Source organism: Oncorhynchus clarkii, chromosome 3, assembly GCF_045791955.1.
Source record: "Oncorhynchus clarkii lewisi isolate Uvic-CL-2024 chromosome 3, UVic_Ocla_1.0, whole genome shotgun sequence".
NCBI lineage: Eukaryota > Metazoa > Chordata > Actinopteri > Salmoniformes > Salmonidae > Oncorhynchus > Oncorhynchus clarkii.
The window spans coordinates 21,620,943-21,645,184 of record NC_092149.1 but is presented as its reverse complement, the minus strand read 5'-3'; the positions used below and the strand labels follow the sequence as shown (position 1 = coordinate 21,645,184).

Here is a 24,242-nt window from a genome sequence, read left to right as displayed (position 1 = left end):
AGACTTGATTACACACAGGTGGATTGTATTTATCATCATTAGTCATTTAGGTCAACATTGGATCATTCAGAGATCCTCACTGAACTTCTGGAGAGAGTTTGCTGCACTAAAAGTAAAGGGGCTGAATAATTTTGCACGCCCAATTTTTCAGTTTTTGATTTGTTAAAAAAGTTTGAAATATCCAATAAATGTCGTTCCACTTCATGATTGTGTCCCACTTGTTGTTGATTCTTCACAAAAAAATACAGTTTTATATCTTTATGTTTGAAGCCTGAAATGTGGCAAAAGGTCGCAAAGTTCAAGGGGGCCGAATACTTTCGCAATGCACTGTATGCGTAATTCTGTGTGATTAGTTAGGTATCTAGTAAATAAATAATTAAACCCAATTTTGTATTGCTGATTCAACTTAGCCAGAGTACGTGCAGATAACCAATAATTTACAACTTTCAGATGAGACTGAATTGAGGTGACGATTAATATTGACTGCTATTGATGTAAAATATTACTAGGTCTTTAAGAGTTTATTCGGAAGATAACAGCTCTATAAATATTATTTTGTGGTGCCCCGACTCTCTTGTTAATTACATTATTAGCTCAATCAGGTAATATTAATTACTGAGAAATTATTTTATAGAATAGCATGTCATATCACTTAATCCGGCATAGTGAAAGACAAGACATACCTTTTTTTGCACGATTGGTTAGAGCCTGTAAGTAAGCATTTCACTGTAAAGTCTACTACACCTGTTGTATTCGGCGCAAGTGACAAATTAACTTTGATTTGATTTGATTGTACAATATTTGCCATTATTGTTTTCAAGATTCTTCTAGCTCTGTCAAATTGTTTTTTGATAATTGCTAGACAACCATTGTCAAGTCTTGCCATAGATTTTATACACTGCCTTAGGAACATTCACTGTCTTATTGGTAAGCAACTCTAGTGCAGATATGGCCTTGTTTTTTAGGTTATTGTCCTGCTGAAAGGTTCATTCATCTCCCAGTGTCTGGTGGAATGCAGACTGAACCAGATTTTCCTCAATGATTTTGCCTGTGATTAGCTACTTTCCATAAAAAACCTCCCAGTCATTAATGATTACATGCATACCATAACATGATGGAGCCCACACTATTCTTGTAAATATGAACAGCGGTACTCAGTAATTTGCCCCAAACATAACACTTTGTATTCAGGGAAAAAAGTTATTTGGTTTGCCACATGTTTTGCAGTTTTACTTTAGTGCCTTGTTGCAAACAGGATGCATGTTTTGGAATATTTGTATTCTGTACAGTCTTCCTTCTTTTCACTCTGTCATTTAGGTTAGTATTGTTGAGTAGCTACAAAGTTGTTGATCCTCAGTTTTCTCCCATCACAGCCATTCAACTCTGTAACTGTTTTAAAGTCACCATTGGCCTCGTGGTGAAATTCCTGAGGGGTTTCTTTCCTCTCTGTTAACTGAGTTAGGAAGGACGCCTGTATCTTTGTAGTGTCTTGGTGTATTGATACGCTATCCAAAGTGTTATTATATTATATTATATTATTACCATGCTCAAAGGGATATTCAATGTCTGTTTTTTTTAACCATCTACCAATAGGTGTCCTTCCTTGTGAGGCATTATAAAACCTACTTGATCTTTATGGTTGAATCTGTGTTTGAAGTTCACTGCTCAATTGAGGGAGCTTACAGATAATTGTATGTGTGGGGTACAGATATGAGGTAGTCATTCAAAACTCATGTTAAACACTATTATCCATGCAACTTATTATCTGACTTTATAAGCAAATCTTTACTCCTGAACTTATTTAGGCTTGCCATAACAAAGGGGTTGAATACGTATTTCAGCTTTTCGAAAAGCATAATTCAACTTTGACATTAGGGGGTATTATAAATATGTGTGACAAAAATCTAAATTTCATCCATTTTAACTTCAGGCTGTAACACAACAAAATGTGGAAAAAGTTAAGGGATGTGACTTCTTTCTGAAGGCACTGTATATATCTGTGTTGTAATGGAGATCAAACCACTATGCACAAACTGAGTCTGGTGGTGAGAGTATAATGGAAAGAGCGAATGATTCATGTCTTATCTTGTTGATTTGCTAGTGTATTTGCTGTTATAGTGATGTGTCCTCTCAGGTCAAAATATCTCTCTTATTTCTTTCTCTCCAGGTTCGTCTGAAAGTCTGGGTCGACTGACACACACAATCATGGACAGATCACTGGACCGCTGAGTGCAATCTTTCTCTTTCTCCTCCTCCTTCCTCCTCCTTCCTCCTCCTCCTCTTCCTCCTCCTCCTCCTCTTCCTCCTTCCTCCTCTTCCTCCTCCTCCTCTTCCTTCTCTTCCTCCTCCTCCTCTTCCCCCAGAGGCTTCAGTGAACACCCTGAAGGTCCCACCTGGTTGCCAGAAAATCAGTGAGACAGAAAGACAGATCGACGAGAGGTTACAAAAAAACAGAGGTTCCAGCAAACCCCCTCTGGTCTTTCTAATTCATTTGGTAACCATGACGACCACTCTTTTTTCCTCCTTACCTGGGCACCTGGTGAACCCCCAAGTCCCCCTGTCATCATCGTTGCTGCTTTTGCTGCTGTTACAACTGTTTAGTCAGTGCCCTGCTGCTCCCTCAGGGCCTGAGTCAGACACCTGCTCCACTCTGGTTCAGAGCCGATTCTTCGGCCACTTCCTGTCCTCCTCCACTTTCCCCACGGCACCCTGCTCCTGGACCCTGCAGAACCCAGACCCGCGCCGCTACACCATCTTTATCAAGGTAACCAAACCTACCTCCACAACGGACTGCATTCCCCGGCAGCTCCGCACATTCCAGTTTGACTCGTTTCTGGAGACCACGCGCACCTACCTGGGCATGGAGAGCTTCGACGAGGTGGTCAAGCTGTGTGACTCTTCATCCCCTGTGGCCTTTCTGGAGGCTGGGAAACAGTTCCTACAAATGAGGAAAGGGCCGCCCCGGGCCGGCGTGACGGTCACCACCCCTAACGCTAGCGAAGATGGGGAATTTAAGACAGAGTACCTGGTGGTGGGGAAGCGTAACCCCAGCATGGCAGCGTGTCAGATGCTGTGCCAGTGGCTGGAGGACTGCCTGGCATCCAGCACCTCTAACAGGCCCTGTGGCATCATGCAGACCCCCTGCCAGTGCTGGGAGCCCCCTCCTCCTCCACAGCTCAGCGAAGGAGATGGATGCTACAGGAACGGGTTCTATCTGGAGAACTGCCTACCCAGTGCCAATGAGAAGAGTGATACTGACAGCAACAGTGAGTGCAATAGTTCTCTGGTTTTAGTTATGGGAATTTGTGGAAATGTTTTGGCCAGCATGTGATGCCGTTTTGTCTATTGGAGGAGAGCTTGTAGGCGAGGCTTGTGGCTCACTTGGTCATCTTGTCTGTATAGCATGCCATTTCATGTTAAATGGGGGGCCTCTGTGGTCCAGGTCAATCAATAAATGTGTAGGGAGCCTCGTACTCTAACCTGTCACAATACAAATAAACAATTATTTTAAAGGAAAGAAAAGTAATTGACATAGCCACCTCCTTATAATTTCCGGACAATTTGAGGCAATTTGTGTTCAAATGACTATGCAGCATCCAAAAAAAGTGCTCTGGCTAGGTCACAGAAAGATCAGTAGAATGACAGTAGCTAAAAGACAGAACAGAGATGGTATAGGGTTTCAGCTGATGGATTCTGAGCTGAATGACCTTGGCAGGTCGGCGCCGTGTCCTGTCTCTCTGTGGTTGGGAAGAGAGATACTGGATCGGCCTGAGGGAGGCTGGGACTGGGGAGGATGATCTGGGCGTGATATGGGATTGCTGCAGGAGGGATATGGAGGGAGGTAGAGATGGTCAGGGAAAGATGGAGAGAGGGGGAACTGGATGAATAGAGAAGGGAGACTGGGACTGGGGAGGAATGATCTATGTGTAATATGGGATAGCTTTAATGGCAGCTCAGAGCGGGGGGAGTGGGTGTGTGTGTGAGCTGGATACACAGTAGATGAGCTTTAGATTATGGGGACTGTAGCTAGCTGGATTTCTGTGTATGGCTGCTCTGAGCAGGGGGCGATGCACAGGAGAGCGACTATAGGGGCTTGGATAAGGATATGGATCTGTAGTTGGTTAGATGTGTGATGGTGCTGTGTGATCCTGGCTCCCCTCCCCAAGCCTGGACCTGACAGACAGGTTGATAACTGAGAGCTCCATCCCTGAGGGAGACTAGGGCTACTGCCTGTCATTGGGTTGAACCCTCTTCTCCTTCTCCATCCATCTTTCTCTTCTTCTCTCGCTCTCTGCATCACTTCCTCTTATCAGCCTCTGGTCTCTTCTAGGGCCGGGACAATGCCAGATTCGCGATCCTTTAGTATGGAGGCAAGAAAACAAAAAAACAAAGCAGTTTTCACTTATTAAAGAAAACAGCCCTAATGTTGGAAACAAACATCATTATGTTGTCATTATGAGTCACATGCATTTATTTTCCAAGGTATAGCACACAATATTTTACATACAGCAGGTTTTTAACTTACCAAAGAGTTAGGTTTGCTTCGTGTTTAAATTTTTTCCATAGGAAAAATATCACGATACTGGTATCATCACAACCCTAGTCTCTTCTTCTCAGAGCACCCAGCCCTCTCCCTCCCTCCACATCTCTTCCCTCCATCTTCCCCTCCATCTTCCCCTCCATCCATCCTTCCTCTCTTTCTCTTCTCTATCACTTCAGCCTCTGGTCAAACCTCTCCCTCCCCATCCCTCCCTCAATCTCTCCCTCCCTCCCCCTACCCAGGCCTATAGGCTGATTCCAGGCTGATGGAGGAGACTCAGTCTTGCAGCCAGCCAAGCAGAGCTGATGTTGTGGGTAGTATCTCATGTCGTCTTCTCCCCCCTGTCTCTTCTCCTCTCTCTACAGCTAATGTTCCCTGTCACCAAGGCTCTCCTCTCCTCTTATCTCCTCTCCTCTCTTCTCTCCGCAGCTAATGTTACCTGTCACCAAGGGTCTCCTCTCTTTTCCTTTCCTTTCCTTTCTTTTCCTTTCCTTTCCTTTCCTTTCCTTTCCTTTCCTTTCCTTTCCTTTCCTTTCCTTTCCTTTCCTTTCTTTTCCTTTCCTTTCCTTTCCTTTCCTTTCCTTTCCTTTCCTTTCCTTTCCTTTCCTTTCCTCTCCTCTCCTCTCCTCTCCTCTCCTCTCCACACTAGGCTAGTTATCCTTTTTATGTCATCCAGATCATGGGGTGTGGTCTGGAGGTACATGCAACACAGACTTGGCTGGGTACATCTAGAAAGAGGGGAATTCTTAATGAATCTCTTCCTACTCTTTTTCTTTCTTTCTTTCTCTCTCTTTCTCTCTGTCGCTATTTATTTATTTGTCTTTCTCAGTCTCTCTTTCTTTTTCTCTCTTTCTCTCTCTCGGAATAGCAGGGCCTCTGAGGTCAAAGTGAACTTTGATGATATTCCTATACCTCTCTGAGTGGCAATTGAACCCCCACTGAGCATGGGGAGACAGTCGATGGATGGATGGCTAGCTGGAAGGATGGATGGGTGGGTTAGTTGAGGATGAAAAGAGAGAAGAAAGGATAATGGATTCTGTGTGAGAATGGGCTGGAAGCCAGACTGGCTTGCTGTGCTGAGGAGGAGAGGAGCAATGAGCGGAGAGAAGAGGAGCATGAAATGATATGACTGTTGAAGGGTTTGGGAAGTGAGCGATTGAGACAGAGGCCTTCGTGGCCCTGTCTGTCTCTGAGGCCTCACTCAGCACACGATTAATGGATCCCGGTCTATCTCACCCTCCATCTTCCCTCCATCTCTCTCTTTGTCTCTCTCTCTCTCTATTGCTCACTCTTTCTATGGAGAGGAGAGGAGAGACGTCAGTTCCACACTTCCTCCCGTACACACATCTATCCCTTTCACATGGAGCGCAGATGGCTGGAGTAGTCAGTTAGAGGTCAGGCAGTTGGAGAGCAGATGGCTGGAGTAGTCAGTTAGAGGTCAGGCAGTTGGAGAGCAGATGGCTGGAGTAGTCAGTTAGAGGTCAGGCAGTTGGAGAGCAGATGGCTGGAGTAGTCAGTTAGAGGTCAGGCAGTTGGAGAGCAGATGGCTGGAGTAGTCCGTTAGAGGTCAGGCAGTTGGAGAGCAGGCCGACACTGGTAGAAAGAGGAGGAAAAAGAGGAAGCGAAGGAGGCAGCTTTCATTTGAATGCTTAGCCTGTGTGTGTGTGTGTGTGTGTGTGTGTGTGTGTGTGTGTGTGTGTGTGTGTGTGTGTGTGTGTGTGTGTGTGTGTGTGTGTGTGTGTTGCACAGTGGGAAGACATCACGGAGCAGGAGAGGATTCATTTCTCACTTTACAGAGACAGCAGGGGAGGCAGTGACAAACTAAAGGAGGGATTTGAGAGACAAGGAGAGAAACAAAGAGAGAGGGAGAAGAGGGAAATATTGGTGTGGGGACGTGAAATTGAGAAAATGGGAAGATGGGAGAAAGACAGAAATTTGACAAAAATGAGAGTAAGAGGAGTTCAAGGGGACTGGAAAGGAGGGAGGAGTAAAACATGTATTCATGACTTGCACTTTTCTTTATGGTGGTCAGATGTTAGCAGAATGCTGTCGTTAAGTAAGATGAATGTGTGTGGTAGTTCCCAGAGAGGACAGCTTCTTGTGCACACACATGCACACACACACACACACACACACACACACACACACACACACACACACACACACACACACACACACACACACACACACACACACACACACACACACACACACACACACACACACACACACGCGCACACACACGCACATACACGCACACACACAGCTTAGATGTGAGGTTGCTAAACTAAGGGATATCAAACCACTGCTCCCAGAGGAGAGGGAGGAGAGTCTTATAGCAAGTATAATGCATTAACACCTCTTCCCACACACACTATGCTACTTCTCTTGGTCTCTGTCTCTCCCCATCTCTCTCCAAAGAAACACTCTCTCTCCCTCTCTTGTTGGGCAGATAGTTGCACACACTGGTCCCTCGTGACATAGAGTGGGTGGCTGACAGAGTGCTAAGATAGAAGCTGAAGTTTGTGGTGCATGTGTGTGGACACAAACATTTGACCAACTGGGGACATTTAGTTAGTTCCCACAAGGTTAATGCTATTTCTAGGGGTTTAGTGTTAGGGTTAGAATTAGTGTTAGGGTTAGAATTATATTAAGGTTTAGAGATAGGAGCTAGGGTTAGGAGCTAGGGTTAGGAGCTAGGTTTAGTTTGTTGGTTGATGGAGAAAACAGGGACGCACACAGGAAGGCAGGAGAGAGAAGCTATGAACAGCAGATGAAAACGTGACTGTGGACTTTGTCCCAAGCAGAACACCGGGCGGATAGACCAACATTTCAAAGTCGCACAGTAACTTAAGTCTGGTACTATCGAATGGAAGCATGCTATGCTAGTGAGCCACTATTGACTGACAGACTGCATCCCGATTCAGAGCAGTACATGCAGCAGAACAATGGTGGTGGAATGTGGCTGGAGCCCAGGGTGAACCCTGGGACTTTGCCGGGGATTGACAGTGAGCGGTCGGCGACGCAGCAGCTGGGGGATGAGGGTGAGCAGTCAGCAGTGGCAACGCAGCAGCTGGGGGATGAGGGTGAGCAGTCAGCAGTGGCGACGCAGCAGCTGGGGGATGAGGGTGAGCAGCCAGCAGTGGCAACGCAGCAGCTGGGGGATGAGGGTGAGCAGTCAGCCGTGGCAACGCAGCAGCTGGGGGATGAGGGTGAACAGTCAGCAGTGGCGACGCAGCAGCTGGGGGATGATGGTGAGCAGTCAGCAGTGGCAACGCAGCAGCTGGGGGATGAGGGTGAACAGTCAGCCGTGGCAACGCAGCAGCTGGGGGATGAGGGTGAGCAGTCAGCAGTGGCAACGCAGCAGCTGGGGGATGAGGGTGAACAGTCAGCAGTGGCAACGCAGCAGCTGGGGGATGAGGGTGAACAGTCAGCCGTGGCGACGCAGCAGCTGTGGGATGAGGGTGAGCAGTCAGCCGTGGCGACGCAGCAGCTGGGGGATGAGGGTGAGCAGTCAGCAGTGGCAACACAGCAGCTGGGGGATGAGGGTGAACAGTCAGCAGTGGCAACGCAGCAGCTGGGGGATGAGGGTGAGCAGCCAGCAGTGGCGACGCAGCAGCTGGGGGATGAGGGTGAGCAGCCAGCAGTGGCAACGCAGCAGCTGGGGGATGAGGGTGAGCAGTCAGCAGTGGCAACGCAGCAGCTGGGGGATGAGGGTGAACAGTCAGCAGTGGCAACGCAGCAGCTGGGGGATGAGGGTGAGCAGCCAGCAGTGGCGACGCAGCAGCTGGGGGATGAGGGTGAGCAGCCAGCAGTGGCGACGCAGCAGCTGGAGGATGAGGGTGAGCAGCCGGCAGTGGCGACGCAGCAGCTGGGGGATGAGGGTGAGCAGTCGGCGGCGGCGGCGGTGGTGGTGCAGCCAACCAGTCAGAGAGGTGGGGAAGCACGGTGGGAACCGAGGGAGCAAGGCTGCGTCAGGGGGACTTCAACAGTCAGCGAGAGTGATGAGGTCGACGGTCAGTCATCCACTATTGAAGCTCGGGGGCCTGCCCGGAGCGAGTTGAAAAATATGGCATTTTGACCGAATATGAAGGCGTCGTTCTGGGTAAAAACCCTTCAGTGAAATGCATTGACGATAGTCGCTCCAGTCTTTCCTGAATACGGGAATTCCTCCACAATATGTCAGAGGGCAAGGCAGATGAAGGACTGGGTTCCCTGGCTAATTACAAACATGTGTCTGAGTTGTATAGCCTATGTGAAGACCGTGGTTTGGCACCATCCACGTTAAAAATCTATCGGGCCGATGTTCAAAGTGTTCTGAAGTATCTTCTGCAGTTCAGACCAAAGAGTCTGTGGGCTAAAGCCGGTGGAATTAGAAAGGTGTTACTCTGCTTGGCAAAGATGGATTAGGATTTGGGGCAGACCCAGGCATCTCACAGGGAAAATTTTTGCAACCTCTGTAGAGACGAGGTGCTCAGAGCTGAGGAGTTAAGCCGGTTTGTCGAGATAAGTATTCAGGCTATTCCTTCGGTTCTCAATAGACTGGAAGTCCGAGCCACCTGCTCTGACAGGCGTAGGTTTGCGGCTCTCATAACTAGCCCTTTGGTCATATTTAATGGCACTAGGCGATCCCGGTCACCATGTTCAGTGAGAAGGATTTTATGGAAGTAACCAAGGAAAGTGGGGGTTACCCGCTGTTCGTTGCAAGCCACAAAACGAACTATAGCTTCTGGGAGTGTAGAATTGTGATGTCGGAGGAGGAATACACTTGGCTTAAATGCTTCCATCAGATCAGGCCTCATCTGAGTGGCATCACCTCAGACACAGAGCCGTTCTTTTTCACGTCCTGCGGCAAAATGTACGATAATCTTGGGGAGTATGTGGCCCAGATATTTGCTGATTTCGGCATTGGAAGTAAAGGGACCTTCGGTGCACTTCGACAAAGCGTTGCTACAGTGAACTTTAATCCAGGGTCGGTTACATATGTGTCACTCCCTGGCGACGCAGGCATGGTATTACTGGGACTATAATTTGCCTCATAATGCCAGCCGGACACGGTCACTAATTGAGGGACAAATCAATCTATGATTCACTGATAAATAAAGTACATTTCTTTGAAATTCACCCTTGTCTTTGTGTGTCATTTGGTCATGGTTGAGAATGTATGGAGACCTGGCGGTCTGAAGGGACAGGGTGTTAAATGGTACCAGGTGGACCGAGCTGAAGTGACAGGCCGAGAGAGAGGGCAGGCGGGCAGGCGGGCAGGCAGGGCAGAGAGAGTAGGCCAAGAGGCATGGAGGTCTGTAGTTAGCCTGTAGAGGCTCGACACCTGGTAACCCGTTAAATCACCAGGTGCACGGCTGGACATAGTCTGTGGAGCGAATGCTGGACTTAGTCATTTTTCAGCAGAGCTCTGTCATTGAATTACATAGGGTTCCCAGGTGATGATGGTTGAAAACGGCTAAAACAACCAGTGGAGCCCCTTAGTTGGCTTGACCTGGGTCGGTCAAAAGCCATTAAAAAACATTTTAAAATGTGCACCTAGTAACCTGTTCAATTCCCAGGTGCACGGCTGGAATGTGTACTTAGAATTTTTTTTGTCCATTCTTCTGATTTTTCAGAAAATGATAAAAAAATACTTCCAGAGGGTTTAAAGGTCCCAAATTTGGACTGGTACCCTCTCTCATCATGGGCTAGGAGCTACGGTTAGGAGCTATGGTAAGGAGCTAGGTTAAGTTTTAGGGATAGGGTTAGGAGCTATGGTTAGGAGCTAGGGTTAGTTTTAGGGTTAGGGTTAGGAGCTAGGGTTAGGTTTAGGGTAAGGGTTAGGTTTTTGGGTTAAGGTTAGAGTTAGGGTTAGGGTTAGGGTAAATAGGATTTTGAATGTGACTGAATTGCGTGTCCCCACAAGGTTAGCTATAAAAGACTGTGTGTTTGCGTGCCTGAATGTGTGTCTGGTGTGTTTATGTTTGTGTGTGTGATATATCCCTGGTGTGTGTGTGTGACATGTAGCCTAGTGTGTGTGTTGTGTAGCCTAGTGTTAGCCACCGGGTGTCTGTGTGGGTTGGAGCAGGCCAGACTGTGGAGTAAGACTGTACTCTGTTTGACATCCCGGGGCTAACGCAATGCTACAGTACCATAGCTAACTCTGCAGAGAGAGTGTGACAGTCTTGTATAGGAAATCTACTACTGTCATATCTTATAGAGCCCAGCTGTTCTACACTCAGTTTTAAGTGGGAGCCCTTTTTTTATAATATACCTTCACTGAAACACACATTTTCAAAATTAATCTTCCTATCTCTCCCTCTTCTGTCTGAGTAGTTGTTCTAGTGAACATGTTGAGGGATGGTGTCTCCTCTCCTCTCCTCTCTCCTCTCCTCTCCTCTCCTCTCCTCTCCTCTCACAGCTCCCTGCCAACAGATCTACTACCTCAGGTCCCTCTAAGGCTTTATTAAAAATGCATATTTTAATTAAGAAATTTTACTGCCAAATCAGCATTTACTACATCAATTTAATGATAAATGAATGGTATGTACCCATTGATTCTTCAAGAAAATAACTTATACATGCCTCATGAGCTTAGTTCAACTGTTGTACCCCATCAGAACCCCAAATACGAGCTTGTTTTAATCCAGTGTTTGTAAACAACGTAAATGTAAACACACACTGTATAGCCTCAAAACATGGTTTAAACTAAAACGTTAATATCATTGATGGTCTGTGCTTGCATCCATGGCTCTGTCTATTTGAGAGTGGTTTCATTTCTCCAGCCCCATCCCTCAGCTTTTCACAGAAACAGGGGCAGGGAGCTGGCTTTGTAATTGTTTCTATTGCTGATTGCTGCTTTAATGCGTGAAGATAAAGGATCGGCTCCAGTTTTTGGCTGGTGAGCATACGGACGTGTGTGTGTGTGTGTCTGCACAGTTACTGTGCGTAACTGTAACTGTGTGACTGTGTGGATAATGGTTAGCATTGGACTGTGTGTGTCTGTGTGCGTGAGGGTGTGCATGTGTGCGTGAAACCTACTGCACTGCTCCAGGAATTCCTTGTTGCTCTGACAGATAACTCGTCACTGCTTACAACTGACGCACCTCCCACTCTCCCTGTCTTTCACTCTGTCACACCTCCACCTTTCTTTCTCTCTCTCTCTCTCTCTCTCTCTCTCTCTCTCTCTCTCTCTCTCTCTCTCTCCCTCTCTCTCTTACTTTCTTTCTTTTGCTCTTTCTCTCTCTCTCTCTCTCTCTCTCCTTCACTCTCTTTCACACTCTTGACAATTATTCATGCTGTGATCTGTAGTCTTTCGTTTTCTTCATTTCATTGGTTTCTTTTCAGTGCTGTTGGTCTGTGTGTCTCTGTGTGGGTGTGTATGTGTGTATATGTGTATGTATGTGTGTGTGTGTGTGTGTGTGTGTTGTGTGTGTGTTCTCTCCCTTAAGCCACCTTGGGATCTGATACGAGCTGTAGCAGGGCTTTAAATGCTAGACTGAGGCTCTCTCCGTCTTTCTTCAGATTTGATGAGAGGGAGAATGAAGATGAATGTCCTCTGATCAGGCAGCAGTGTACAGTTTACTGCCGCCGTGCGCCCAAAGGCACTGCAAAATGTCATTGTGTGTGTGTGTGCCTTTGTCTCTCAATGTGTGTCCTCATAAAGGTTTGTGTGTGTACGCCTGGGTGCCTATGTGTGTCTGCTAAGAGAGTGTTCTAGTGCATGTGTGTGTTTGTGTGTGAGAGTGTGTGTCTCTGTGCCCTTGTTAGGGATGAAGCAGTAGCTCAGTGGGATGTACTGGCTTTTTTTCGCTCTTTTCTCGTTGGTGATATACCCAGGAATGACAAGCAGGGGTGGTATCCTGTCACAGCGCCCACCTCCCACACACACACACACACACACACACACACACACACACACACACACACACACACACACACACACACACACACACACATACACTCTCTGTCTGGTCAGAGCCTGGCAGGCCCAGGAGAAGAGCTCATTAGCACAGACATGTCACGTGTGCTCTTCCAAACCAAAGCAGACCCACACACAAACCCTAAACCATACACACACACACACACACACACACACACACACACACACACACACACACACACACACACACACAAATCCACAACCATACACGTACACACACACAAACAAACCCACAACCACACGCACACACACAGGCTCCAGGGCCCCCTCTCTCCAGCCCACCACTCTGGCAGGGGGAGATAGGACCTGAGGTTTGCCCTGACCCCCCCCCCCCCCCCCTTCCCTCCTCATCCTCATCCACCTCCTCCTTCTCTTTCTCTATCCTTCCATCCCTCTCTTTCTCTGTGAGTCACAATGCCATCCCACGCTGTGTGGGGAGAGAAGGGCTTCAGATGTATGAGAGTATTACAGAGCGTGGTGAGAATCTACCACAGTGCACTCTGTGCTAGGAGTGTGTGTGTATGTGTGTGTGTTTCTCTCACTCTCTACACGTCCTACAGGGCAGGAGTCCAGTAGTAGCTGTCCTTGGTTTTTTAAATAGGTAACCATTCCTTTAGAACATGGAAATGAAGCAGTGTATTGTAATGTCCTTGGTTGGTAACTGTGAGACAGTAGGAGGGAGAATGACGACAGTGACACTTTCATTAGAAGAGGTACCTGCTGGGCTCCAGAACGAGTTACAGAGACCGGAGGAGGATGTGGAGAAGAGGAGGAGGAATGAGGATTTCAGTGGTGGGGATTGTTTTAAGTCCCAAAAAACCCTCTAACTCTGCACACTACACATGCACACACACACACACACACACACACACACACACACACACACACACACACACACACACACACACACACACACACACACACACACACACACACACACACACACACACACACAAACTGCCCAGGAGAAAATGGAGGGGGGTGAGGGGGTGGGCAGTTTACTCACCATGGAGGAAATAGATACAGAGGCCCTGGCCGTAACCATAGGAACACATTAGCCTGACACCCTGCACATCGAGGACGACTTGTAAGTAACAACCTGTAAACAACCTCCAGCTGGAGTCAAACTGTTTCTCTCTTATTGAGTTAAGGTCAAATCATCTGCTGCTTTTCTTGCTTTCCAACATTTCTCATCTCAGACACAAACAAGATGAAAACAAACATTTTCTAGATGAATTCAGAACCAAGGAAAATGTATTGTTTTCAAAACTAAAGTGTTTATTATTGACAGACAAACAAGTTTGCGTGTGTGTGCGTGCATGTGCGCGTTTCTGTGCACATGTGTGTCTGTCCGTGCGTATTCGTGCTCCTATATTTTCGCCCACAACGATTTGCTAGCCCCTTATCAGAGCAGGTGTTCCTGCTTGAAGATGGATGTGTCTAGAGAAAATAAGCAAAGCCTGGTAACTTCTCTAGCTCTCTCCCTCTCCGTCTCCCTGTCTGTCTGTCAGTCTGATAGAGAAAGTAGAATAGCCGCCATTTGATCCCTACCAGTCAAAGGACCTTTTGAGCTTTTTCTTATCACACCCTCTGAAGTGAAGCATCCATCATCAGAATTGAAGTGTCTGCCTGACTGACCTGCACCTGAGAGCATACAGCCCCTCCACCTGATAAGTATTTATAGACAATAGGTCCATTCAGCCGGACTAATAGGAAGGTAAAGGCTGGAGCTGGGCTCACAGGTTATATTAGGGCTTTAAAGGGATGTTGTGGTTTAAAGGGATGTTGTGGTTTAAAGGGATGTGTTAGGTTGATGGTTAGAGGAGGTTCTGTTTTGTGTTGTAGAGGTTGGAGCTGGTAACTGTCAGGGTGTGGCATGATGGGGCAGATGTTGGGGTAAATTCCTTTTATATTCAGAGAATTATTCAGGAAATGAATTCAAATTTAAATTTGAAAATGGAAAATAACTATTTATTTTTAATGAGGATTTTTCCATTGTTGAATAGGAATTTCAATTCTTTCCTGAACAGAAAAGCGATTCCAAACGTAGTTGTTGAGTACAGTATGTTGGTTAAAGTTATCAGGGGTACAGGACTAAATAAGTTGGAACGGAAGCACATGAGGGTTAGAGGGGACATGGGGTCAATGCCACCATTGACCTGGTAGGTGTTAAGGTTGGGAGCTGGAACTGAACAATAGGGGGTTAGAGGGGCTAGGGGGTAATGACATCAGAGGGTTGAGGATGGAAACTGAAGGATAGGGGGTTAGATAGGGTAGGGGATAATGACATCAGAGAGTTGAGGATGGGACCTAATGGATAGGGGGTTAGATAGGGTAGGGGGTAATGACTTCAGAAGGTTGAGGATGGAAACTGAAGGATAGGGGGTTAGATAGGGTAGGGGATAATGACATCAGAGAGTTGAGGATGGGACCTAATGGATAGGGGGTTAGATAGGGTAGGGGGTAATGACTTCAGAAGGTTGAGGATGGAAACTGAAGGATAGGGGGTTAGATAGGGTAGGGGGTAATGACTTCAGAAGGTTGAGGATGGAAACTGAAGGATAGGGGGTTAGATAGGGTAGGGGGTAATGACATCAGAAAGTTGAGGATGGAAACTGAAGGATAGGGGGTTAGACAGGGTATGGGGTAATGACATCAGAGGATTGAGGATGGGGACTGAAGGATAGGGGGTTAGATAGGCTAGCGGTAATGACAGAGGGTTGAGGATGGAAACTGAAGGATAGGGGGTTAGATAGGCTAGGGGGTAATGACAGAGGGTTGAGGATGGAAACTGAAGGATAGGGGGTTAGATAGGGTAGGGGGTAATGACATCAGAGAGTTGAGGATGGGACCTAATGGATAGGGGGTTAGATAGGGTAGGGGGTAATGACTTCAGAAGGTTGAGGATGGAAACTGAAGGATAGGGGGTTAGATAGGGTAGGGGGTAATGACATCAGAGGGTTGAGGATGGGGACTGAAGGATAGGGGGTTAGATAGGCTAGGGGTAATGACAGAGGGTTGAGGATGGAAACTGAAGGATAGGGGGTTAGATAGGCTAGGAGGTAATGACAGAGGGTTGAGGATGGAAACTGAAGGATAGGGGGTTAGATAGGGTAGGGGGGAATGACAGAGGGTTGAGGATGGAAACTGAAGGATATGGGGTTAGAATAGGGTAGGGGGTAATAACATCAGAGAGTTGAGGATGGAAACTGAAGGATATGGGGTTAGACAGGGTAGGGGGTAATGACAGAGGGTTGAGGATGGAAACTGAAGGATGGGGGTTAGACAGGGTATGGGGTAATGACATCAGAGAGTTGAGGATGGAAACTGAAGGATAGGGGGTTAGACAGGGTACGGGGTAATGACAGAGGGTTGAGGATGGAAACTGAAGGATGGGGGTTAGACAGGGTATGGGGTAATGACATCAGAGAGTTGAGGATGGAAACTGAAGGATAGGGGGTTAGACAGGGTAGGGGGTAATGACAGAGGGTTGAGGATGGAAACTGAAGGATAGGGGGTTAGACAGGGTAAGGGGTCATTTACATTTTTATTTTTTATTTTACCTTTATTTAACTAGGCAAGTCAGTTAAGAAAAAAGTATTATTGTCAATGACGGCCTATCTGCCTTGTTCAGGGGCAGAACGACAGATTTGTACCTTGTCAGCTCGGGGATTCGCTCTTGCAATCTTTCGGTTACAAGTCCAACGCTCTAACCACTAGGCTACCTGCCGCCCCTGCCGTAATGACACCAGAGGATTGAGGATGGGTACTGAAGTGCATGGAGTATAATGTCACCACCAAACTGGTAAGGGTGTTGATGTTGTGCTGGGAGGTTTGAAGTTGGACCTGAAGAATAGGAATGTTAGATGGGGTTAGAGGGAATAGGTGGTAATGTCACCATAGACCGGGTAGGGCTGTTGATATAGTTCTGGGAGGACACCTGAGTTTAAGCTTCCTGGCCCCAGAGGGAGAGGAGGGAGGGAGAGGGATCGATAGGATGGGATTGTGTGAGTGCTGCTGTTCAAATATTTATCCAGAGCAGGATACTGAATGACTGACTGTAGGCACTGGATTATACCTGCTGGATGCAGCCTATAGCACTGTCTGAATGAACACAAACAGATGGAGAGAGAGAGAGGGAAGGAGAGAGCGAGGGAAAAAGGGAGGGAGAGAGGGTGAAGGAGAGGGTAGGAAAAAGGGAAAGAGAAAGAGATAGAGAAGAAGAAAAGAAGAGAGAGAGAGAGAGAGAGAGAACGAGGGAGAAGGACAAATTGTAATGTTGTCATGGCTTTGCAGAATGTTGTCTTAGTATCATTGACCTTTATGTCATTGATGGTGAATGTGTGTTATTTACATGTGGTCAGGGTAATTACTTGTTTAAGGGAAAATACACAGGTTGTTCTCACTGTCTCTCTATCTCTTCATGTATTAATTTTCAATGATGTGTGCTCTCATGTGCGGACAAAGACAATGTAGAACATCTAGCAAACTTTACACATGAACTATCATACAGTATATTCCCCTCTCTCTCCCTCCTTATCTCTCTGTCGCCTTCCTTTTTCCTCATCCCCTACCACCCTCTCTCTCCTTCCCTATCTCTCCCTTCCCCCTCTCTCCCTCTCCCCTCTCTCTCTCTCGTTCCCTTCCTTGCTCTTTCTGCCCCCCCCCCCCCTCTCTCTCTCTCTGTGTGTGTGTGTGTTATCTCCAGCCTGCAGTTGACTGCTTCTGTCCTCTGGGTGTCAGCACTAGCCGTGTGATAGAGCTCAACCATACAGCCGCTCAGCCCAGACACTAATCACACAAGACTTGTATGCACACACACACACACACACACACACACACACACACACACACACACACATAATACTCACAAGCCTATACACAGTAAATTCACGGAAACTCATTCCGTCATTATTATGCTCAGACAGAGATACACAACTATCGATTAGATTTATTATGTAGTCTTTACCCCTTCACTCCTTCCCTCTTTCTCGCTCTCTCTCTCTCTCGCTCTCTTAAGATAGGGTTACATTAGCTGTATTGATTGTAGAGGGGTGATTTTCCGGGGGGTTGGAGAGTTTGCCTGGTATTGATGATTTCAGTTGGAGCAGGAACCTGATATGTAATGGATATGCCAGTGCAGCCGTTACAGTGCTCCAAATGGGAGGGGAAGGTGACTTTCAGAAGAAGTTAACTACGAAAGATGGACACCCATGCATGCACACGCACACAAATACACTTACAGTACGCACACTGAGAACTGTACTACATATATTTTAATGAGTGTGCATGTGTGCTTGAGAGATAGGGGAAGGAGAAAGTACAGTATGAGATTTGGAGACATATGGAGAGAGGGGGGGCAGAAGAACAGACAATAAGAGTGAGGGAGGACAGAGGTGAAGAGAGGGAGTAGAGCGGAAAGAGGAGGAGAGAGAGGAGGAAGTTTTCGTGTGATGAAGGAGTGACTGAGACTGTAATGGGTTTAGATACACGGGGCTGGGTTAGGCTGTGCTGGGCTGTGCTGCAAAGCCCAACAATTGAAGTCCACTCAATTATTTTAGAACATAATGAAATGTCCTTGAGGACAGAGGAAGAAAACTCTGCATGATTCTCTCCCATCCTCTTCCCCCCAGCCTGACTGGGATTATTGGACAACAAAAGTTCATACTCTTCTGTTGTTTCTCTGAGATAATCTTATCTGCAAATTGAGTTTTTGTTCTCTCTCTCTCACTCTTTCCCTCTCTACCCCCTCTCTCCCTTTCTCTCTCTCTCTCTCCCCTCTCTCTTTCTCTCTCCAAAACATTTATTTGACAAACACCCTCCACGGAAACAGCACTCTCTCATTCTCTCTGTATTCATATGCTGCAGCATTTCATCCTAAAAAGCCCAAAATGGTTCAAGGGGAAGAGGAGCTGAAGGTTATTTAGCTATAATTTCACCCTCTTCATTTGCCCCTAGGAGCAGTCAATGTGCCACAATGCATCCATTTAAAATAGCATTGAGGGCTTTTTTAGTGCACATTTAAATTTGAGTGTGTGTATGAGGGGGGAGGTACTGTACTTGTCATTGTTTGGGTGGGTGCTTGACTTTGCTCTGACTGGTGGACAAGGTGTTTTGGTGTGGTGCTATTCAGCAGGGTTATTTATTGTTCTCCCATTGGATGTTTTGGTGGTTTACTGTTAGCGCTGCCTGGGATTGGATGATGGAGATGGACTCTGGTCACAGAAACTTAAACAAATCCAATTTCACAGTCACAAGTAAACAATCTGGCCTCAGTCGGTCATCCTGGAGAAAACAAATGGGTATTGACTGTGCTCAGTGGTGCATCAACAGCTAAATTCAGAAACAATATTGAGGCTTTTTTCCATTTAAAACTATTATTCTCTGTCCTTAGATTGTGTGGATGGAATTCCTTTAAACCTTGGATTACCTGGGTGTAAAGTATTTTAATGAAACATTGCCCCTCTTTGCTTTTCTCTCTCTCTCTCTCTCTCTCTCTCTCTCTCTCTCTCTCTCTCTCTCTCTCTCCTCCTCCTCTCAATTAACTGTTTCACGTGCACTGTGCTCTTCAAGGTCCTCCCTTCCTTCTCAACCCAAACCGCCGGTTGCCCTGAGGAAACTGATTTGCGAGTAATTAAAACTGTGTGTGTCTGGACGTCATCCAGCATCATGTTCTATTCATGCAGATTAATACATATTTGTGGGGGCCTGTGGGAGCTGAAAGGCATCTGTCTGCCCCATTAAACATTCATGAACCATAGGACATAGAGAAGACACAAAGTCTGTGTCCCAAATACTACCCTATCCCTTATATAGTGCATTACCTTTGATCAGGGCCCAGTGCACTATATAGGGAATAGGGTACCATGTGGGATGCAGGCTTAGAGAAGAAGACCATTCAGCTGCTGCTATTTATACATTTCTCCTCCTCCTCCTCCTCTTCCTCATAACTACAGCCACATCTTAATGGAGAAACCTCAAATGAGAATTGCTGGACATGGATTCTGAAATGACAATGACATTTATCACTCCTGTACACCTTTATGTTTTAATTTAAAGGGATGTTTTGCATGAAAATAGTGACTTACTGTGTGTGTGTGTGTGTGTGTGTGTGTGTGTGTGTGTGTGTGTGCGCGCGTGCGTGCGTGCGTGCGTGTGCGCGTGCGTGCATGCGTGTGTGTGTGTGTGTGTGCCCCTACAGGTGGCTGGAGTGTGTGGGCGGAGTGGAAGGAGTGCAGCAGTGACTGTGGTGGTGGCGTTCAGACCCGGAGCCGTACCTGTCAATCTCCCCCGGAGGAGACATACCTGTGTGAGGGAGTAGTGGAGGAGGGAAGGCCCTGTAACCCTCAGCCCTGCAGTGGTGAGCTTGACAAAGACATTGCCCCGACCATGTGTGTGCGTACCTGTGTGTATGTGTGTGTTTGTTTCTGTGTTTCTGTGTGTGTGTGTGTGTGTGTGTGTGTGTGTGTGTGTGTGTGTGTGTGTGTGTGTGTGTGTGTGTGTGTGTGTGTGTGTGTGTGTGTGTGTGTGTGTGTGTGTGTGTGTGTGTAAGTGTGTGCGTGCGTATGCGTGTGTCTGTGAGTGATGTGCGGGTTGACTCATAACCTGCGGTCCCTGTAGTTGCATCCCTGCAGTTACATCCCTGTAGTTACATCCCTGCAGTTATATCCCTGTAGTTGCATCCCTGTAGTTACATCCCTGCAGTTATATCCCTGTAGTTATATCCCTGTAGTTATATCCCTGCAGTTATATCCCTGTAGTTATATCCCTGTAGTTATATCCCTGTAGTTATAGCCCTGTAGTTATATCCCTGTAGTTATACCCCTGTAGTTATATCCCTGCAGTTATATCCCTGTAGTTATATCCCTGTAGTCATATCCCTGTAGTTACATCCCTGCAGTTACATCCCTGCAGTTATATCCCTGTAGATATATCCCTGTAGTTATATCCCTGTAGTTATATCCCTGTAGTTACATCCCTGTAGTTACATCCCTGCAGTTATATCCCTGTAGTTACATCCCTGTAGTTACATCCCTGTAGTTATATCCCTGTAGTTATATCCCTGTAGTTATATCCCTGTAGTTATATCCCTGTAGTTACATCCCTGAAGTTATATCCCTGTAGTTACATCCCTGCAGTTATGTCCCTGTAGTTACATCCCTGTAGTTACATCCCTGTAGTTATATCCCTGCAGTTATATCCCTGCAGTTATATCCCTGTAGTTATATCCCAGTAGTTATATCTCTGTAGTTATATCCCTGTAGTTATATCCCTGTAGTTATATCCCTGTAGTTACATCCCTGCAGTTATATCCCTGTAGTCATATCCCTGTAGTTATATCCCTGTAGTTATATCCCTGTAGTTATATTTCTGTAGTTATATCCCTGTAGTTATATCCCTGTAGTTATATCCCTGTAGTTACATCCCTGCAGTTATAGCCCTGTAGTCATATCCCAGTAGTTATATCCCTGTAGTTATATCCCTGTAGTTATATCCCTGTAGTTATATCCCTGTAGTTATATCCCTGTAGTTATATCCCTGTAGTTATATCCCTGTAGTTATACCCCTGTAGTTACATCCCTGTAGTTATATCCATGTAGTTATATCCGCAGGGCGGGCATGTTTAGATCATGACATATTGTGTGGATGAAGTGCCGGTGGGTGGCAGGTGGGTTGAACAAAGAAAAAACAATAACTTAACAAATCCATAAATTAATAATTATTGTGTAATTTCTATCTATAGGCTATATTTACATTTTCATTTCATTATTTTAGGCTATCCGGCATTAGTGCCCAAGCCTAAGCTTAAGGGCCTAAATATACACGTGCCAAATAGTCTACACACCAATCACCAAATGCTTTTGGGAACGGGCAGAAACAATTAATGTTGATCCCTGGAGGCAAAATGGACAATGTCAGAGTTTACTGTAATTCAATAAGAGAAAAGCTGCAAAAAAAGAGAGTTGAAAATAAATAGAAGGGAGGCCAGAAAAGTCATGTTTGGGAAAGATTTGGTGAAGTGTTCAAATAGGATGCTAGCAGTGCCGGCGATGTTATGTGTGATGATTGTGAGGCGCTATACAAATTCAACAGTCACAAGACGGGGACTTCAAATAGGCCAATGACACATCAAGGGAACTGTATCCTACTGTTCAGATGGGTTAAATGGAAACTGACATCTGGACACTGACTGTAGGTCTACAAACTCTCACATAGCCTTGATATTAACAGAATGAAGCATTTCTTGCAGTAAAATGTCACACCAAATGCAGGTGAAATATGATTTTTTACTTTGAGCATCTTGAGAGAATGTGCAGTCAGATACCATCTGTAGAGGTGCAATCTTTATTATCATCAGTTTTCACAGCCCAACCTACCAAAATGTTGTAAATTATAAACCAGGAACATATCTAAATCAGGCAAAAAGAAATCCGGCACCTCCTGTGTCAAAAACAATTTCCAGCGTCTCTGACTGTAGCCTACTATTCTATATTAGCGGGTTAGGGACGGGTGTGGGCCTCAGATTTTCACTTTATCTCATACAGTCGTGGGTTTGCAGATGGATTATTAGCAATTGCTGGCGGGTATGTGTGAACAAACAGCTGACCTGCGCACCACTAGTGTGTATATGTGGGTATGTGTGTACGTCCTCCTCAATCTAAATATCTATGTCTGTTTCTCTTTGACTCTCTCTCTCTTTTGTTCTTCTCTCAATCTCATTTCTCTGTTATTTCTCTATGTACTTTTATTTTCTCTTGTCCTTTATTCCCTCCACTCTCTTCCGTCCAACAAGTCATTCTTGTGATGTAAGGAGGCCATGTTGGAAAGGGGACTTTGATCGATGCTATTATTTGGACATAGTCAACCTCTCAAGGCAAATACAGAAGGATAACTCTTAAGAAAGAGACTGAAGAATCCCTCACACTGCAATGTGCATATAATCCATGTTATAGAAGTAAGGAGGACTTAGGAACAGGGCTTCCAATAGCTCTGTATCCCTCTTCCAGTCTTCAGAACTATAGATGTTTTGATAGATTGTGATCAATGTCAGAATTCCATGTTCTTATTCCATCTGTTCGTGAACTAACAATCACGGTTCCAAAGACAAAAAAGACAGTGAGAGACACAGTAAATACACAAACACACAATCACACACCACACCTGGTTTTCCATACAAAATTCCCAAGTTTGGCTGATGCTCTTCTGGGTGACCAATCACGTCACGGTTGTGTCCTAAAAACAAAATGCCATTGGTGGTTAAGTTGCTAACCCCTCCCCCCCTGGCCTTGCCCCACCCCTCTAGGCAAAGGCCGTCATCTCACTCGCAGCCAATCACTTCGCTCCGTGGACAGCCGCAAGCGTGATGGCGGCGGTGGCGAGGTAGACAAGACGCGAGGCGGTGGCGGCGGACAGCAGGCCCCACAGACAGGTAAGACAACAGGACGCAGAGGGAGCCCATGCATCAGTCTCTAACAGCCGCTTGGGTCACAGACCACACAGGACCACCTCCTACCGTTATAGTCTGTCACTGCACCAAGGCTATAGCTAGCTATCCCTGAATCCCTCCCTCACATAGGCCTGTACATCCATCAAAATCTCCCAAACTCTTTCTTGCCTAAGTGCCACGGCACTAATTCCAACATGGACCCTGAATAAATAGAGTGAAACTGTTTGCTGTTTTGTTGTTTTGTGAGGTCATGAATGTAGCCGCTATACTGGAGATTGTGTCCTGTCTTGAAAAGTGGATAAGTCTCCGCTGAATTAGCGAATCAGGTCCCCTCACCCCTGCCATTGGACAGCCATGACTGACCAGCTTTTCCCATTGGTCAGACTAGGCTTGACTGACTAACCGGGTCTACTGAATGCATTGGGCAGTCATGGCAGCCAGGGAAATGATTGACATATCCAGTAACCAATCGCATTGCCTTCCCCTGTATGTCAAGTCAATGCTAAGGATATGGAATCAGAGCCCAGGGAGCCTGGCAGCACAGAATCTCCCCTACGCCAAACCATGCCACGCCCCTTCCTATTTTGGCCAATGGGAGGCTGCTCCTGCATGATAATTAGTTTCGGCCCTTCTCCTCCCCCCTCCACCCTGGACCATCCCTTCCTCCTCTCCTCCTCCCTCCCTTCCTCCCTCCCCCTCAGTGGACCAGACTGCGTCAGGTGAGGAGTGGTCGTCGTGGAGTGTGTGTTCGGCCACATGCGGTGAGAGCTGGCAGAGCCGCACGCGTTTCTGTGTCTCCTCCTCCTACAGCACCCAGTGCAGCGGCCCGCTCCGAGAGCAGAGGCCCTGCAACAACTCTGCCGTCTGTCCAGGTAAGCTAAGCCCCTCCACCTACCCCCCTCCCAGCTGTTTCCTTGCTGCCCCTCGTCTCCAGCCCTCTCCTGGCTCCGCTCATACATACAAGCCCTCCTCTCTCCCCCTGAAGATCTCTACTCCTTCTTCCCACTGAATAACTCCATGGCCTGGATGTCTATAGCCCTATACAAATCCTCTTTCGAAGCCTCTGCCTCAGAGAGATGGGCATGGGGCTTACCTGCTGAGCAGCAGAATAGTTATTCTGATGCCCAACTTCCTGGTGCTGTCTTTACAGAACCTCTCTGTGCAATGCATCCTGGGGCTTCTCTTACGTAACAGACAATAACCCTCCAGACCAGGACTTTAATATGGAACTATGCAGGTGAATACATTTAAACACTGAAATAAGGTCAGAGTAGTCTACACAGGGGAACCATGCAGTCACTGAGAGAAGGATGTTTGTGATGGCATTA

At 46.6% G+C, this 24,242-nt stretch overlaps 1 protein-coding gene across 1 annotated transcript in view; it reads left to right on the top strand.

The window, feature by feature from the left end:
* The first annotated feature begins 2,409 nt into the window (after positions 1-2,409).
* LOC139390807 (adhesion G protein-coupled receptor B1-like) overlaps positions 2,410-24,242 on the top strand; it is a 69,403-nt gene continuing 47,570 nt past the window's right edge. The window contains exons 1-5 of the mRNA XM_071138212.1: positions 2,410-3,266; positions 19,669-19,827; positions 21,972-21,977; positions 22,771-22,896; positions 23,616-23,786. Of these exons, the coding sequence (XP_070994313.1) occupies positions 2,501-3,266; positions 19,669-19,827; positions 21,972-21,977; positions 22,771-22,896; positions 23,616-23,786 (1,228 nt within the window). The 5' untranslated portion in view covers positions 2,410-2,500. The remainder of the gene's footprint in view (positions 3,267-19,668; positions 19,828-21,971; positions 21,978-22,770; positions 22,897-23,615; positions 23,787-24,242) is intronic.